Genomic DNA, 19,042 nt, shown 5'->3' with positions numbered 1-19,042 from the left:
TCAGGGATTACCTTCATGGTAGATCTCTAAGTGTAGTTCTCAATGGAACGGAATCAGCAAGACATCCTATTGGCGCAAGTGCTCCACAAGGAAGCATGCTGGGACCATTGTTATGGAATGTTTACTTCAACGACCTTCTTCATCTCATCCCAGAATCACATGCATATGCAGATGACTGTACACTGACATTCACTTATCCAAGAGAAGAAATGCCAGCTGCTCTAAGCTACATCAATCACCAGCTGAGAGCTATATCAGCTTGGGGAAATAGATGGCAAGTAACATTTGCACCTGAGAAAATGCAAATGATGATTGTCTCTAGGCACCATGATGGTAATGCTGGTGCAGTAGTAAGGATGAATGGGAGGGTGTTGGCACCTGGGGAAGAAGTTGATATCCATGGGGTGAAATCTGACACCAAACTGACCATGAAGAACCATGTTGTAAATCTTGCAAACAAGGCAGCCAGGAAGCTTACAGCACTTCGCGTATCTCGCATCTGCTTGACAGTAGGGTTTGCAAGATTCTGTACGAGGCACAAGTATGCTCACACCTTGAGTATGTTCCACTTTCTTGGTTTGCCTGCCCCCCCCCCCCTCTCATCTGCAACTGCTTGACAGAGTAAAGAACAGAGCAAGACGTCTCACCTCTTGCCTGGAACAATCCTGGATAGATCTGTCATTTCAGCAGAGCCTTCAACACAGGAAGGATGTGGGTGGCCTTACTGTTATGTACAAGGCCAATATTGTCAAAGTACCACACTTGAATCCACTTCGAGGACAGCATGAAACAAGCTTTTATGCCACAAGACAGGCAGAAAGCAGCAACTTCACTTTGGCTGTACCCTACTCCAGAACATCACTCCATCTGAGATCATATATACCCAGGATGACTCGAGTATGGAACACATTCGTACAGCATAATGATGTCAATGAGATAAAGTCAGTTGATCAAACAAAAATGCTGGCCGACAGATGGCTCCAGCTTCATCCTGTTCCCTACCTGTATGTCTCATAACAATAAAAATGCTTTCAAATGAGCTGATGTAGGTAGCAGCTCTTAGCTTGCCAATAAAGTTAGAAATCCTTAGCCTGTAAATAGCTTGACAATAAAGCTAGGGATCCTTAACCTTGTCAAACCGTGTGAAAAAAAAAAAGACAGCGAGAGAGAGAGAGACAGAGAGTGAGAGAGACACACACAGAGAAAGACAGAGGCAGAGAGCAACAGAGAGAGAGAGAGAGAGAGAGAGAGAGAGACAGACAGACAGACAGAGACAGACAGAGAGAAAAACAGAGAGACAGAGAGAGAGACAGAGAGACAGAGAGAGAGACAGAGAGACAGAGAGAGAGACAGAGAGAGAGACAGAGAGAGAGACAGAGAGAGACAGAGAGAGAGACAGAGAGACAGAGAGACAGAGAGACAGACAGAGACAGAAAGACAGAGTGATCCTTAACCTAACCTTGTCAAACCCTGTGTAAAAAAAAAAGACAGAGAGAGAGAGACAGAGACAGAGACAGAGACAGAGACAGAGAAAGAGACAGGTACAGATAGAGAGAGAGCCAAATTCAGTCAGCCAGGCAGCCAAACACCTACCCACCCGGCCAGCTAGCCAGCCAGCTGGATATGTATTACACATGTTCCAGAGTTGTTTCTCTTTACTTAGGGCATAGGTTATAGGACATTCTGGCAGGATGACACTACCAGTGGTATTCTCCCATTCCAATGTGTCGACAATACTTAAAGATAACAGTAACATATGATACTGTATGAGATGTAAAATTTATAATACAGTTCACTACCATGTATACATATTATACAGTACATAAATAATTAAAATATATCAATAGAAGTAAATTATGGTAAAAAGAATGAAATAATGATTGTACATTATATTACAGTACTATGTAGGTAGTTTATATAGCAAAGGTTTGACATTATGCCCTACCCAGTATGTGGGCAATTTTCAAAGGCTCGACTTACATCCATTTTGACTTGCAACCAGTTGGTCGGAACCAACCTCAGTCGTAAGTCGGATGGTACATGTATATTAAACAACCATGGTGACATTACACATCCCTGTCTAAGACCTACTTTTACCGGGAAGTAGTCTCCCTCTCTTCTACACACCCTAACCTGAGCCTCACTATCCTCATAAAAACTCTTTACAGCATTTAGTGCCTTACTACCTGTTCCATATACTTGCAACATCTGCCACATTGCTCCCCTACCCACTCTATCATATGCCTTTTCTAAATCCATAAATGCAATGAAAACTTCTCTACCTTCATCTAAATACTGTTCACATATATGCCTCAATATAAACACTGATCTACACATCCCTTACCCACTCTAAAAACCTCCTTGCTCATCCACAATCCTACATTCTGTCTTACCTCTAATTCTTTCAATAATAACCCTACCATACACTTTTCCTGGTATACAGGAGGGCCCCACTTATACGGCAGGTTAGGTTCCAGGCTACTGCCGTAAAGCGGAAACAGCCGTAAAGTGGAACACCCTTTTTTTCCACTTATAAATGCATACAAACACTAGATAACAAGTTTACACTAACATATATTAAGTTAGCAATAGAACCAGGCATCAAAAAACAATAAAAAAGTACAATACACACATAGTGCACTCATTACTTACCTTAAAATATTTATAGTCTTAATCTAGGGTGGGACAAGTAGTATTTATTGTAAGAAATCAAGTGTGGTATGTATGGTAATAGCCAGGCTACCTTACCAGGCCACCCCACCCACACATACTATTCTATGATATTTAAGCATCCCAGAGCGATAAAATGTATATACAGTTCACTCATTACTTACCTTAAAATATTTGTAGTCTTAATGTAGGGTCAGGAGTAAGTAAATGAGATAAAACGAATAAATGAGAGAGAGAAAGAATGAGTACATGAGAGGGGACAGGCGCAGAGTTATGTAAACAAACCAGGCGAACGTAAGTTTTGTAAACAAACGAAGTGTACACGTCTGGTTTGTGTACAAGTTACATTGTGTACAGGTTGTCTCTACATTGATACGGTAGAATTAATAAAGAAGAACACTCCCATTCTCATGTAACATCATTTTGAGAAGAAATGAAGCTCTGAGTGAAGGCAATGGAAATAAGTCACACTGACTTTTTTGGGTTATCCTAGGTTCTCTACACGTATGTTGTTATGTATGATAATCTATGTAACTGTATTTGTGTATACCTGAATAAACTTACTTACATACATACGAAAGGAATAATTTTCTACAGTTACCCCCAGTAACACATTTTCTCTTATGTTTGATTAGAGAAAATGTTATTCTTGCCGTCACTTGTACAAGTTATGTGGCTCCCACATCTTATATTTATGTTTATTTATTCTATTGTGGGGTGTATTTATCATCTTTTTATGTTATGTATCGTGTTTATTATATAATTTTGAAAAAAAATATCATGGATGGATTAATGAAAATGTGTATATTAACGTAATATACGACATTTAATGAGACTCGGTGAGTACTGTTATTATTATTATCATTTCTAATATGGCGTCACTTGTGCAAGTCGTCTGCTACCACATCTCACATTTATGTTTATTTATTCTACTGTGGGGTGTATTTATCTTATTTATATGTTATGCATCGTGTTTATTATATAATTTTGAGAAAAATATCATGGATGGATTAATGAAAATGTGTATATTAACGTAATATACGACATTTAAATGACTCGATGATTATTATTATCATTACTAATATGACGTCTGGAGACATAAGACACTTACCAATTTTAATGTGTACCTGCATGCCAGCACAGTATGTAAGTTTATTTAGGTACAGGTATACATAAGTATAATTATCAGAGTATATATAAAATATGAAATAACTTTTAAAAACATTTGAAATTTTGGAGTTTCCAGACAAAATGGAGAGACTTAGTGCTTACTGAGCTCATGGAGAATGTAAACAAACAGAGTGGGGCACGGTGACCGTATTAGAAAGTCAGGTGGGGGGAGCCGTATAGTGAGTTTTGGTCATAATTTGAAATGTCCGTATTAGCGGAACGCCATAAAGTGAAACGCCATAAAGCGGGGCCTTCCTGTACTCAGTAAACTAATTCCTCTATAAATTTTACAATCTCTTTTGTCCCCCTTCCCTTTATATAAAGGAACTATACATGCTCTCTGCCAATCCCTAGGTACCTTCCCCTCTTTCATACATTTATTAAACAAAAATACCAACTACTACAACACTATATCCCCCCCCCCCCCGGCTTTTAACATTTCTGTCATGATCCTGTCAGTTCCAGCTGCTTTACCCCCTTTCATTCTACATAATGCCTCATGCGCCTCCCCCACACTCACATCCTGCTCTTCTTCACTATTAAAAGATGATTTACCTCCCTGTCCAATGCATGAAATTACAGCATCCCTTTCTTCATCAGATAAGATAAGATAAGATAAGATTTCGTTCGGATTTTTAACCCCGGAGGGTTAGCCACCCAGGATAACCCAAGAAAGTCAGTGCGTCATCGAGGACTGTCTAACTTATTTCCATTGGGGTCCTTAATCTTGTCCCCCAGGATGCGACCCACACCAGTCGACTAACACCCAGGTACCTATTTGCTGCTAGGTGAACAGGACAACAGGTGTAAGGAAACGTGTCGAAATGTTTCCACCCGCCGGGAATCGAACCCAGGCCCTCCGTGTGTGAAGCAGGAGCTGTAGCCACCAGGCCACCGGGCCACATTTAAAAGTTCCTCAAAATATTCCCGCCACCTACCAATACCTCCATCTCCCCATCTACTAACTCCCCTACTCTGTTTTTAACCCTCTGAGGGTCCGTGCCATAGATCTACGGCTTTACGTTGAAGGTCCAAACTGTAGATCTACATCATGAGCTCAGCTTACTCTGATAAGCTGTGAGCGGTAAATTTTGGCCTAGATATGAGAGAATACATCTCTGTGGTATGTGTGCACCTCATACAACAAATCCTGCGGCACACAGTGCATAATGAGAGAAAAAAACTGAGACCGTAATTTTTGATTAAAACAGCGGTTTTTTTCGTATGTTTTTTGTAGTTGTATTTGTGATTTCTTGGTCTTATTTCATAGAATTGAAGATATATTACAAAAATAGAGATGATTTTGATTGGTTTTACTAATGGAAATGGCTTGAAACTGAGCTCAAAGTAGCGAAAATGTTAAATTTTTGCCGAAGTTCAAGAGTAAACAAATGACTTCACACGTCTAATACACGCCAGCTGGTGGGTCTAATATATGTTCACGAATGTGGTGATATTGTTTATATAATTATTACAATATTGCATAACAGTAATCTATTTTTTGGTTTGAATAAAAATTCATTATGAGAATAAAAAATCAAAATGGAATTCATTAGTAAAGCCTGAAAACATAACTAATGAACAGAGGAAATGTTAGTTTAGTGCCGGGAATGCCTGCATTGTTTATTCTGGACCCTATTTTGAAATTGGAGTATTTTGATCTTTGCATTAAATTGGCCAAATTACCAATTTCCGATCACTTTATTTTGTAGTTGAAACAATTGACTTGGTGAATTCTTGTGCTCAATCGATAGAAAAGAAGCAATACTAGTAAAATAGCTAAGAATCTGGTCGACTGGAATAATGTAATTGGCCTAAAATGGGAGTCAAATTTGGCAAAATCGCTGATACGTAAATATCACCGACACATCAAAATTCGCGAGAGCATAATTTCGTCAATTTTCCATCAAATTTCGTACTTTTTGTTTTATTACCTTTAGAAAAAGATTCTCTACCATTTCATCAGAAGAAATAACAAAATTATTTTTTGAAAATTCTTGGACACTGGTGCACACTTTGAAATTTGGCCTCTGGACCCTGAAAGGGTTAAATGACAAATCCATTTGTTCCCTAGGTTTTCTTAACTTGTTTGACTCACTCCAAAATTGTTTCTTATTTTTCATTAAAATTTCTTGACAGTGCCTCTCCCACTCTATCATCTGCTCTCCTTTTGCACTCTCTCACCACTCTCTTCACCTTTCTTTTACCCTCCATATACTCTGCGCTTCTTATAACACTTCTGCTTTGTAAAGACCTCTCATAAGCTAACTTTTTCTCTTTTTTCACACCCTTTACTTTATCATTCCACCAATCACTCTCCTTTCCTCTTACACCCACCCTCCTATAACCACAAACTTCTGCCCCACATTCTAATACTACATTTTTAAAACTATACCAACCCTCTTCAACCCCTCCATTACTCATACTTACACCAGCCCACCTTTCTGCCAATAGTTGCTTATATCTCACCCAAACTTCCTCCTCCCTTAGTTTATACACTTTCACTTTCCTCTTACTTCTTGTTGCCATTTTCCTCTTGTCCCATCTACCTCTTATTCTAACTGTAGCTACAACTAAATAATGATCCAATATATCAGTTGCCCCTCTATAAACGTGTACATCTTGAAGCCTACCCATCAACTTTTTATCCACCAATACATAATCTAACAAAGTACTTTTATTACATGCTATATCATACCTTGTATATTTATTTATCCTCTTTTTCATAAAATATGTATTACTTATTACCAAACCTCTTTCTACACACAGCTCAATTAAAGGCTCCCCATTTTCATTTACCCCCGGCATCCCAAATTTACCTACTTCTCCCTCCACAACATTTTTACCCACTTTAGCATTGAAATCCCCAACCACAAGTACTCTCACACTTGGTTCAAAACTCCCCATGCAACTCAACATTTCCCAAAATCAATCTCTCTCTCTCTCTCAATCTCTCTCTCTCTCTCTCTCAATCTCTCTCTCTCTCTCTCTCTCAATCTCTCTCTCTCTCAATCTCTCTCTCAATCTCTCTCTCTCTCTCAATCTCTCAATCTCTCTCTCTCTCTCAATCTCTCTCAATCTCTCTCTCTCTCTCAATCTCTCTCAATCTCTCAATCTCTCTCTCTCTCTCAATCTCTCTCAATCTCTCTCAATCTCTCAATCTCTCTCAATCTCTCAATCTCTCTCAATCTCTCTCAATCTCTCTCTCTCTCTCAATCTCTCTCAATCTCTCAATCTCTCAATCTCTCTCTCTCTCAATCTCTCTCAATCTCTCTCAATCTCTCTCAATCTCTCAATCTCTCTCAATCTCTCTCAATCTCTCAATCTCTCTCAATCTCTCTCTCTCTCTCTCTCTCTCAATCTCTCTCTCTCTCTCTCTCTCTCAATCTCTCTCTCTCTCTCTCTCAATCTCTCTCTCAATCTCTCTCTCAATCTCTCTCTCAATCTCTCTCTCTCTCTCAATCTCTCAATCTCTCTCTCTCTCTCAATCTCTCTCAATCTCTCAATCTCTCTCTCTCTCTCAATCTCTCTCAATCTCTCTCTCTCTCTCAATCTCTCTCAATCTCTCTCAATCTCTCTCAATCTCTCTCAATCTCTCAATCTCTCAATCTCTCTCAATCTCTCTCAATCTCTCTCAATCTCTCTCTCTCTCAATCTCTCTCAATCTCTCTCAATCTCTCTCAATCTCTCTCAATCTCTCTCAATCTCTCTCTCTCTCTCTCTCTCTCTCTCTCTCTCTCTCTCTCTCTCTCTCTCTCTATCTTCTCCAGGTGCATATACGCTTACTATAACCCACTTTTCACATCCAACCTTTATCTTACTCCACATAATCCTTGAATTAACACAATTGTAGTCCCTCTTTTCCTGCCATAACTTATCCTTCAACATTATTGCTACTCCTTCTTTAGCACTAACACTATTTGAAACCCCTGACCTAATCCCATTTATTTCTCTCCAATGAAACTCTCCTGCCCCCTTCAGCTTTGTTTCACTTTAAAGCCAGGACATCCAGCTTCTTCTCATTCATAACATCCACAATCATCTCTGCCTTATCATTCGCACAACATCCACGCACATTCAGACATCCCACTTAACAATCTTCTTCTTCTTATTCTTTTTAGCAATCTTTACAGGAAAAGGGGTTACTAGCCCATTATTCCCTGCATTTTAGTTGACTTTTATAACATGAATAGCTTACGGAGGAATGATTCTTATTCCACTTCCCAATGCATATAAAAAAAAAAGTAATAAGAACAAGAACTATTAAGATAAAATCAAAGAAAACTCAGATGAGTGTCTATAAATAAATGTGTACAAGTATGTGTAGTGTGACCTAAGTGTAAGTAGAAGTAGCAAGACGTACCTGTAATCTTGCATTTTTATGAGACAGGTAGTAGGTTGGTAGACAGCAACCACCCAGGGAGGTACTACCGTCCTGCCAAGTGAGTGTAAAATGAAAGCCTGTAATTGTTTTACATGATGGTAGGATTGCTGGTGTCTTTTGTCTGTCTCATAAATATGCAAGATTACAGGTATGTCTTGCTACTTCTACTGACACTTAGGTCACACTACACATACATGCACACGTTTATTTATACACACTCATCTGAGTTTTCTTTGATTTTATCGTAATAGTTCTTGGTCTTATTACTTTTCCTTTTATATCCATGGGGAAGTGGAATAAGAATCTTTCCTCCGTAAGCCATGTGTGTTGTAAAAGTCAACTAAAATGCCGGGAACAATGGGCTAGTAACCCCTTTTCCTGTAAAGATGGCTAAAAAGAATAAGAAGAAAAAAATTCTCAAAGTGAGAAGTCTGAATGTGCGTGGATGTTGTGCAAATGATATGAAAGAGATGATTGTGGATGTTATGAATGAGAAGAAGCTGGATGTCCTGGCTTTAAGTGAAACAAAGCTGAAGGGGGTGGCAGAGTTTCAAAGGAGAGGAATAAATGGGATTAGGTCAGGGGTTTCAAATAGAGTTAGAGCTAAAGAAGGAGTAGCAATAAAGTTGAAGGATACGCTATGGCAGGAAAAGAGGGACTATAAATGTATTAATTCAGGGATTATGTGGAGTAAAATAAAGATTGGATGTGAAAAGTGGGTTATAATAAGCGTGTATGCATCTGGAGAAGAGAGAAGTGTAGAGGAGAGAGAGAGAGATTTGGGGAAATGTTGAGTGAATGCATGGGGAGTTTTGAATCAAGTGTGAGAGTAATGGTGGTTGGGGATTACAAAGCTAAAGTGGGTAAAAATGTTATGGAGGGAGTAGTAGGTAAATTTGGGGTGCCAGGGGTAAATGTAAATGGGGAGCCTTTAATTGAGCTATGTGTAGAAAGAGATTTGGTAATAAGTAATTCATATTTTATGAAAAAGAGGATAAATAAATATACAAGGTATGATGTAGCACGTAATGAAAGTAGTTTGTTAGATTATGTATTGGTGGATAAAAGGTTGATGGGTAGCCTCCAGGATGTACATGTTTATAGAGGGGCAACTGATATATCGGATCATTATTTAGTTGTAGCTACAGTTAGAGTAAGAGGTAGATGGGAAAAGAGGAAGGTGGCAACAACAAGTAAGACGGAGGTGAAAGTGTATAAACTAAAGGAGGAGGAAGTTCGGGCGAGATATAAGCGACTATAGGCAGAAAGGTGGGCTAGTGCAAAGATGAGTAGTGGGGGAGGGGGGGTTGAAGAGGGTTGGAATAGTTTTAAAAATGCAGTATTAGAATGTGGGGCAGAAGTTTGTGGTTATAGGAGAGTGGGGGCAGGAGGAAAGAGGAGTGATTGGTGGAATGATGAAGAGCAGAGTATATGGAGAGTAAAAGAAAGGTGAAGAGAGTGGTGAAAGAGTGCAAAAGGAGAGCAGATGATAGAGTGGGAGAGGCACTGTCAAGAAATTTTAATGAAAATAAGAAAAAAATTTGGAGTGAGTTAAACAAGTTAAGAAAGCCTAAAGAAAGTATGGATTTGTCAGTTAAAAACAGAGTAGGGGAGTTAGTAGATGGGGAGATGGAGGTATTAGGTAGATGGCGAGAATATTTTGAGGAACTTTTAAATGTTAAGGAAGAAAGGGAGGCGGTAATTTCATGCACTGGTCAGGGAGGTATACCATCTTTTAGGAGTGAAGAAGAGCAGAATGTAAGTGTGGGGGAGGTACGTGAGGCGTTACATAGAATGAAACGGGGTAAAGCAGCTGGAACTGATGGGATCATGACAGAAATGTTAAAAGCAGGGGGGGATATAGTGTTGGAGTGGTTGGTACTTTTGTTTAATAAATGTATGAAAGAGGGGAAGGTACCTAGGGATTGGCAGGAAAGGGGACAAGAGAGATTGTAAAAATTATAGAGGAATAAGTTTACTGAGTATACCAGGAAAAGTGTACGGTAGGGTTATAATTGAAAGAATTAGAGGTAAGACAGAATGTAGGATTGCGGATGATCAAGGAGGTTTCAGAGTGGGTAGGGGATGTGTAGATCAAGTGTTTACATTGAAGCATATATGTGAGCAGTATTTAGATAAAGGTAGGGAAGTTTCTATTGCATTTATGGATTTAGAAAAGGCATATGATAGAGTGGATAGGAGAGCAATGTGGCAGATGTTGCAAGTATATGGAACAGGTGGTAAGTTACTAAATGCTGTAAAGAGTTTTTATGAGGATAGTGAGGTTTAGGTTAGGGTGTGTAGAAGAGAGGGAGACTACTTCCCGGTAAAAGTAGGTCTTAGACAGGGATGTGTAATGTCACCATAGATGGGGTTGTAAAAGAAGTAAATGCTAGGGTGTTCGGGAGAGGGGTGGGATTAAATTATGGGGAATCAAATTCAAAATGGGAATTGACACAGTTACTTTTTTCTGATGATACTGTGCTTATGGGAGATTCTAAAGAAAAATTGCAAAGGTTAGTGGATGAGTTTGGGAATGTGTGTAAAGGTAGAAAGTTGAAAGTGAACATAGAAAAGAGTAAGGTGATGAGGGTATCAAATGATTTAGATAAAGAAAAATTGGATATCAAATTGGGGAGGAGGAGTATGGAAGAAGTGAATGTTTTCAGATACTTGGGAGTTGACGTGTCAGCGGATGGATTTATGAAGGATGAGGTTAATCATAGAATTGATGAGGGAAAAAAGGTGAGTGGTGCATTGAGGTATATGTGGAGTCAAAAAACGTTATCTATGGAGGCAAAGAAGGGAATGTATGAAAGTATAGTAGTACCAACACTCTTATATGGGTATGAAGCTTGGGTGGTAAATGCAGCAGCGAGGAGACGGTTGGAGGCAGTGGAGATGTCCTGTCTAAGGGCAATGTGTGGTGTATATATTATGCAGAAAATTCGGAGTGTGGAAATTAGGAAAAGGTGTGGAGTTAATAAAAGTATTAGTCAGAGGGCAGAAGAGGGGTTGTTAAGGTGGTTTGGTCATCTAGAGAGAATGGATCAAAGTAGAATGACATGGAAAGCATATAAATCTATAGGGCAAGGAAGGCGGGGTAGGGGACGTCCTCGAAAGGGTTGGAGAGAGGGGGTAAAGGAGGTTTTGTGGGCAAGGGGCTTGGACTTCCAGCAAGCGTGCATGAGCATATTAGATAGGAGTGAATGGAGACGAATGGTACTTGGGACCTTACGATCTGTTGGAGTGTGAGCAGGGTAATATTTAGTGAAGGGATTCAGGGAAACCGGTTATTTTCATATAGTCGGACTTGAGTCCTGGAAATGGGAAGTACAATGACTGCACTTTAAAGGAGCGGTTTGGGATATTGGCAGTTTGGAGGGATATGTTGTGTATCTTTATACGTATATGCTTCTAAACTGTTGTATTCTGAGCACCTCTGCAAAAGCAGTGATAATGTGTGAGTGAGGTGAAAGTGTTGAATGATGATGAAAGTATTTTCTTTTTGGGGATTTTCTTTCTTTTTTGGGTCACCCTGCCTCGGTGGGAGACGGCCAACTTGTTGAAAAAAAAAAAAAAATTCAGGGAAACTGGTTATTTTGATATAGTCGGACTTGAGTCTTGGAAATGGGAAGTACAATGCCTGCACTTTAAAGGAGGGGTTTGGGATATTGGCAGTTTGGAGGGATATATTGTGTATCTTTATATGTATATGCTTCTAAACTGTTGTATTCTAAGCACCTCTGCAAAAACAGTGATTATGTGTGAGTGTGGTGAAAGTGTTGAATGATGATGAAAGTATTTTCTTTTTGGGGATTTTCTTTCTTTTTTGGGTCACCCTGCCTCGGTGGGAGACGGCCGACTTGTTGAAAAAAAAAAAGAAAAAAAAAAAGATAAAAGACACCAGCAATCCTACCATCATGTAAAACAATTACGGGCTTTTGTTTTACAATCATTTGGCAGGACGGTAGTACCTCCCTGGGTCTACCAACCTACTACCTACAATGTACCTACATGTACCAGCACATATATATATATATACAACCCTCTGGGTTTTCTTCTATTTTCTTACTAGCTCTTGCTCTTGTTTATTTCCTCTTATCTCTATGGGAAAGTGGAACAGAATTCTTCCTCCATAAGCCATGTGTCATAAGAAGCAACTAAAATGCCTGGAGCAAGGGACTAGTAACCTCTTCTCCTGTAGACATTACTAAAGTTAAAAAGAGAAACTTTTCTTTTTCTTTTTGGGCCACCCTAAGTCAGTATCCGACCAGCCGGGCTCTGGTTCGTACACCAGTTTGCATGTGGCCAGCAGTAACAGCCTGGTTGATCAGACCCTGATCCACCAAGCTTCCTGACCTCAGACCGGTCTGTGGGGGCGTTGACCCCCGAAACCCTCTCTAGGTATACCCTGGCTCAGTGGGCTACAGCCGGTTTGTTGAAAGAACAAGAAAGAAAAGGAGCAACAGGTGAAAGGAAACATGGCTAACATCCCCATTGCCCCAGTACTGAAAGCATTGAAAAAAAGGATGAGAATAAAGGTGGTATGCTCTCTGATGTATGATCCAGTCCATCATAAAATAATGAACTTTGAGCATGACCAAGCAATACACAGGGTGGCAAAGGCTGCCTTTCCTTGAGAAAGCCATGAATGGATGTGCTATGACCAATGCATTTTATATTATTCATGGGGAAGTGCTAAACCCACAGGGGTTGGAATTGCTAAATCTGCAAGGGTCATACAGCACCTGGAAAATGGGAGGCATTCAGATCTGATCTGAAGAAGGGGAGGGTAGCTCCAGTTCCTCAAATCAAGAACCCTTTACTAATATAAATGCACCCCACTCCTTGAAGTGTTTTACGAGGTATAAGATCCAGCTCCTGGGTGTGGCTGTAAGGAGCAGGAACTTGAGCTCATTCTTTGCAAACACATTTTGTGGAGTACGCTTATAAATAGCATCTTCATCTGCAGAAATAAATGAAATGTATTAGTTATTTCTCGTGTGAAGAAATTATTGAAAATTTATTTTTCAAATGAATACCCACCTCTGAATTATTGTGAAAAGCAGTGGAATTAGGATCTTGAAAATCTTCTCCTCTAGCTGTAAAGAAGGTAAGGGGATGGAACTTGGGGTGAGCAGTCTGCTTCCCACTTGCTACTAGTCGACCATCATAGAACAAGTCAGATGTATACTGCAAGAAGGGAAAATAATGTAACATATTTTTAGCACTTCACCAAACAAAAATGCTCTTTTGCTTACATAAACAAAGTACTCTACAAACAAATGAGGTACATTACAAATAAAAGGTCTTTTGTGAATCATAAAATAATAGCATTGTAACAAAACAGCCTACATCAAAAAGAGGTCCTGCTATTTGCACAGTCACTACCAAGCTGGATATACAGCAGGTAAACAGCTCAATAATGACTTGTGTTCCAGATGTTCAAACCACAAATGAATTATTTGCAACTTGAAACCTATTTTTCTAGAGTAAACAATATTACAGAAGAAAGTTGTGTGTCATACATGTGAGCAACTTCAGATCAGCGTTTGCAAAACGTCTCTCAACAAACCAAGGTATCCACCAAGGCAGGGTGGCCCAAAAAGAAAAACAGAAGTTTCTCTTCATAACTTTAGTAATGTGTACAGGAGAAGGGGTTACTAGCCTCTTGCTCCCAGCAATTTAGTTGCCTCTTACAACACGCATAGCTTACAGAGGTAGAATTCTGTTCCACTTCCCCAAGGAGTTGTAAAACAACCATTTCTTCAATATTACTTCCTAAGGATCTCCTCTATAAGTGCAGATGTTATAAAGTGAGGACCCTGTACTGCAAATAAAATAATGCACATTCTGACTAGTTTAAATATAAAATGTGATGATAACAGTGTCATAAGACTGATCAATTAACAGGTAAATCCTACAGGGATGGACAATTAACCCTTTGACTGTCGCAACCCCCAATCCTGAGGTGTCTCCTGGTGTCGCAAAATTTAAAAAAAAAAATTATTTTTTCTTATGAAATGATGGAGAATCTTTTCCCGATTGCAATGACACCAAAAAAAAACGAAATTTGATGGAAAACTGACGGAATTATGCTCTCACGAAGTTAGCGACCTCGGCGCTGTTTACAAATCGGCGATTTCACCCACTTTGAGCCCTATTTTCGGCTAATTCCATTGTTCCAGTCGCCCAAACTCATAGCTATTTCTTTAGAACTCCATTTTTTCTATTGATTGAGTACAGGAAACTGCCCATTTACTGATTTCAACTACCTAATAATGTGGTCAGAAATTTGCAATTTGGCCAATTTCACGAAAATTAAAAAATGTGACAATTTCAAAATAAGGTCCAGAATGAACAATGCAGACATTCCTGGCTCTAAAATAACATTTTCTTTGCTCATCAGTCATGTCTCCAGGCCCCTCTGATATTACTCTTGCTTTCTATTTTGAATTTTTATTCAAACAAAAAATAGAAGACTTACTATTATGCAGACTACTGCAATATTGTAATAATTGTATAAATAACATCAACCCATTCATGACTGCATATTAGAATGGCTAGTTGGACATTTATTGGACAATGGCATCATTTGTTTACTTTTGAACATTGGCAAAAATCAAACATTTCCCCTTCTTTGAGCTCCATTTCTAGGTTCTTTTTATAGAAAAATCAATCAAAATCACCTCTATTTCTATAATATGTTTTCCATTCTATCAAATGAGACCAAGAAAACGAGAATACAACCATAAATACTATATGAAAATAGACCACAAAGTCAGCATTTTAATTAAAAAAAAAACGGTCGGAGTTTTTTTTTTCTCATTATGCACTGCGTGCTCCAGGATTTTTTTTATATGGTGCACACTGACCACACAGACCCATTCTCTCACATGTGGGCCTACCAGCTTTCTCCTGCTTGATTTGAAGCCGCTAGAATTTATGAGTATATATACGTCAAACACGGTACCTCGTAAGACGTATATATACGGCTGCAACAGTCAAAGGGTTAAGCACAGAGTAGAAGGGATCTGAAAATTTCAGTCTCAGAAACCCTGGCAGTAGATGAAGAGGGCTTGTTACTTAACCTGGAATATAGAAATCCTTTCTATTTTCTAATTCAAGTTTTATTTTCTATTCTTGTAGGATACACCTGCTCAGAAAGCATATTATTTTAATACTCATATGTAATCACTATGCTAGGGACTAGTAACCCTTCAAAATGTAAAAAGAAGAAAACTTTCATTTCTTCTTTTTTGAGTCACCCTCAGTGGGAGACAGCCAGTGTGCTAAAAAAAATAGAAACACTAGATCTATAAGGGTCATACAACCCATGGAAATGGGAGGCTATCTGATGTGATCTATGAAAAGTGAAGGTAACTCTAATTCTTTGGCTAGAAAGCCCTTCACCAGTATCATGAAGGGTGAGAATGAGTAAAGCTGATAGACGAATAAAAAGAAAGACAGTGGAAATCTCACCTTAATAATGGCAGAGTGCGAGCGGTAATTTTCTACAAGCATAATTTTGCATGGGGAGTCTGCAGGATAAAGATCATACAGTCGCTCTAGTAGAGATGTGCCTAAGCCTCTTTCTTCACAAAATTTAGAGAAAACCTGCAAAAAAAAAAAAATGCACAAGGCTGACAAATAAATTTTTGATAAAGACAATATTTTACAGTTTGATCAGTAATGTACTTTACATTAAAATTGCCAATAAATCTCCATTTCCAATATTACTAAAGAAACTCTAAAAATGTAACAGACTATTACTTACCTCTGGACTGAGTTGCATGTAATCTCCAGCCAATACAAGGCGAGTATCAGGTTTGGCTAGGGCTAATGGTGTCAGAGCCTCACACTCCATAGCCTGGGCCGCTTCGTCTATTAGAATGTGCGTAAATACACCTTAAACAAAACAAAAAAAAGCTTGAATGATAACGCCTATATAAAAACTTCCAAAATGTTATAAATATTAATAAGTCATACTTTTAATGAATGAGAAGAAGCTGGATGTCCTGGCTTTAAGTGAAATAAAGCTGAAGGGGGTGGGAGAGTTTCAGTGGAGAGGAATAAATGGGATTAGGTCAGGTGTTTCAAATAGAGTTAGAGCTAAAGAAGGAGTAGCAATAATGTTGAAGGATAAGCTATGGCAGGAAAAGAGGGACTATAAATGTATTAATTCAAGGATTATGTGGAGTAAAATAAAGATTGGATGTGAAAAGTGGGTTATAATAAGCGTGTATGCACCTGGAGAAGAGAGAAGTGTAGAGGAGAGAGAGAGAGATTTGGGGAAATGTTGAGTGAATGCGTGGGGAATTTTGAATCAAGTGTGAGAGTAATGGTGGTTGGGGATTTCAATGCTAAAGTGGGTAAAAATGTTATGGAGGGAGTAGTAGGTAAATTTGGGGTGCCAGGGGTAAATGTAAATGGGGAGCCTTTAACTGAGCTAGGGGTAGAAAGAGATTTGGTAATAAGTAATACATATTTTATGAAAATGAGGATAAATAAATATACAAGGTATGATGTAGCACATAATGAAAGTAGTTTATTAGATTATGTATTGGTGGATAAAAGGTTGATGGGTAGGCTCCAGGATGTACATGTTTATAGAGGGGCAACTGATATATCGGATCATTATTTAGTTGTAGCTACAGTTAGAGTAAGAGGTAGATGGGAAAAGAGGAAGGTGGCAACAACAAGTAAGAGGGAGGTGAAAGTGTATAAACTAAGGGAGGAGGAAGTTCGGGTGAGATATAAGCGACTATTGGCAGAAAGGTGGGCTAGTGCAAAGATGAGTAGTGGGGGGGTTGAAGAGGGTTGGAATAGTTTTAAAAATGCAGTATTAGAATGTGGGGCAGAAGTTTGTGGTTATAGGAGGGTGGGGGCAAGAGGAAAGAGGAGTGATTGGTGGAATGATGAAGTAAAGGGTGTGATAAAAGAGAAAAAGGTAGCTTATGAGAGGTTTTTACAAAGCAGAAGTGTTATAAGAAGAGCAGAGTATATGGAGAGTAAAAGAAAGGTAAAGAGAGTGGTGAGAGAGTGCAAAAGGAGAGCAGATGATAAGAGTGGGAGAGGCACTGTCAAGAAATTTTAATGAATATAAGAAAAAATTTTGGAGTGAGTTAAACAAGTTAAGAAAACCTAGGGAAAGTATGGATTTGTCAGTTAAAAACAGAGTAGGGGAGTTAGTAGATGGGGAAATGGAGGTATTATGTAGATGGCGAGAATATTTTGAGGAACTTTTAAGGGAGGAGGTGGGAGCCTTTCATTTAAAAAAAAAATTATTTTTCAACCGATTTATTTTATTTTTGGTGTACTTTTAGAGGTGCATATGTAGAAGCATGTGACAAAGTTTCAGTATGATTGGCCAACAAACAACAGAGAAAAAAATATAAACATGATTTTTATATATGGCAGCACGACCTGACAAATTGGCACTACGAGTGGCACTTCCGACATTCCCAACTGTTAGAATACAACTAGCACGACGTTTTTACGTTGCCATTTCATCTAATATATCTTATTATCAAGGTAAAAAAAAAATACATTTGACAGAATTTTTGGCATTCGCCAAAATATCTGCCTTTTACCCCCCATAAAATCAAAAATATTTGAGATATTCCAAAAAATCTAACGTAAATAATTCAAACACACTTTGTTTTATATTGTCTGTGAAAATCATTTCAATACAATCATTAATAATGGAGTTATGAAGCGAAATAAGTGAATAAGTTACTTCCGAGATATAGGCCTAGAACGTCGGCCGGCCTACCGTCTCAAAAAAATTTTTTTTTTTTTGCGCGGAAATCGCGTTTGTTTCGGAGTATTTCTTGGTAAACTGTTGTTCTAGTGCAGTTATCCTCTTCAAAACACCGTTTTCTATCACTCACATACCAAACAATAGAACAAGGAGACGAGGAGTAACTCATTTATATCGAAATATTGCTGGTGGACTCTCGCTATATTATGGCCTATTTTATTCAGTCTAGAGTATATAACATGTTTGTTTGTTATTTATAGTGATTATTATATCATATTAGATCAATTCTGATTGATAAATAAGCCGTATAGTTAATATATAAGCTGATACAAGCGTAATAATGAAGTGATTTCACCTGCCGCCGTCTGGAGAGGGAGCTCTGCCGAGTGTACCTAGGTGCTTCCTGATAGGCTAGATGTCTATTGATAAGCTCCACCTACTCTTATATGATGCCAAATAATCAATTATTATATTAGAAAGAATAATGCAAAGAAAAAGCGATAATAAAACAAGGAAAAAATTCAAAAAAATATATGGGTTGAGAGCAGACTCGCTACCTACATCACCGCCACCATACCTGATATAAATGACTATAATTTCTTGTAGAAACATTGTAGAACATTGATTCTTGTACCATTGTATTGCCAAAGAGTTAAGCTATTTTTCTGTATGAATAACTCATTTTCCATAATTTTTCTATTTTTTTTTTCTTGAGCGCAGTAATTTCATGCACTGGTCAGGGAGGTATACCATCTTTTAGGAGTGAAGAAGAGCAGAATGTAAGTGTGGGGGAGGTACGTGAGGCATTACGTAAAATGAAAGGGGGTAAAGCAGCTGGAACTGATGGGATCATGACAGAAATGTTAAAAGCAGGGGGGGATATAGAGTTGGAGTGGTTGGTACTTTTGTTTAATAAATGTATGAAAGAGGGGAGGTACCTAGGGATTGGCGGAGAGCATGTATAGTCCCTTTATATAAAGGGAAAGGGGACAAAAGACTGTAAAAATTATAGAGGAATAAGTTTACTGAGTATACCAGGAAAAGTGTACGGT

General features: G+C 38.6%; 1 protein-coding gene across 3 annotated transcripts in view; it reads right to left on the bottom strand.

The window, feature by feature from the left end:
- The window catches only part of Helz (Helicase with zinc finger), a 132,184-nt gene that overhangs the window by 19,635 nt on the left and 93,507 nt on the right, over positions 1–19,042 (bottom strand). For all 3 annotated transcript variants that reach the window (XM_053775214.2, XM_053775216.2, XM_053775215.2), the window contains exons 11-13: positions 16,005–16,135; positions 15,710–15,844; positions 13,274–13,420 (exon numbers count right to left, since the gene is read on the bottom strand). In XM_053775214.2, the coding sequence (XP_053631189.1) occupies positions 13,274–13,420; positions 15,710–15,844; positions 16,005–16,135 (413 nt within the window). The remainder of the gene's footprint in view (positions 1–13,273; positions 13,421–15,709; positions 15,845–16,004; positions 16,136–19,042) is intronic.

Source organism: Cherax quadricarinatus, chromosome 11 (genome assembly GCF_038502225.1).
Source record: "Cherax quadricarinatus isolate ZL_2023a chromosome 11, ASM3850222v1, whole genome shotgun sequence".
NCBI classification, from domain to species: Eukaryota; Metazoa; Arthropoda; class Malacostraca; order Decapoda; family Parastacidae; genus Cherax; species Cherax quadricarinatus.
Note: the sequence above shows the minus strand (reverse complement) of the source record. Positions and strands in the feature narration are given on the sequence as shown.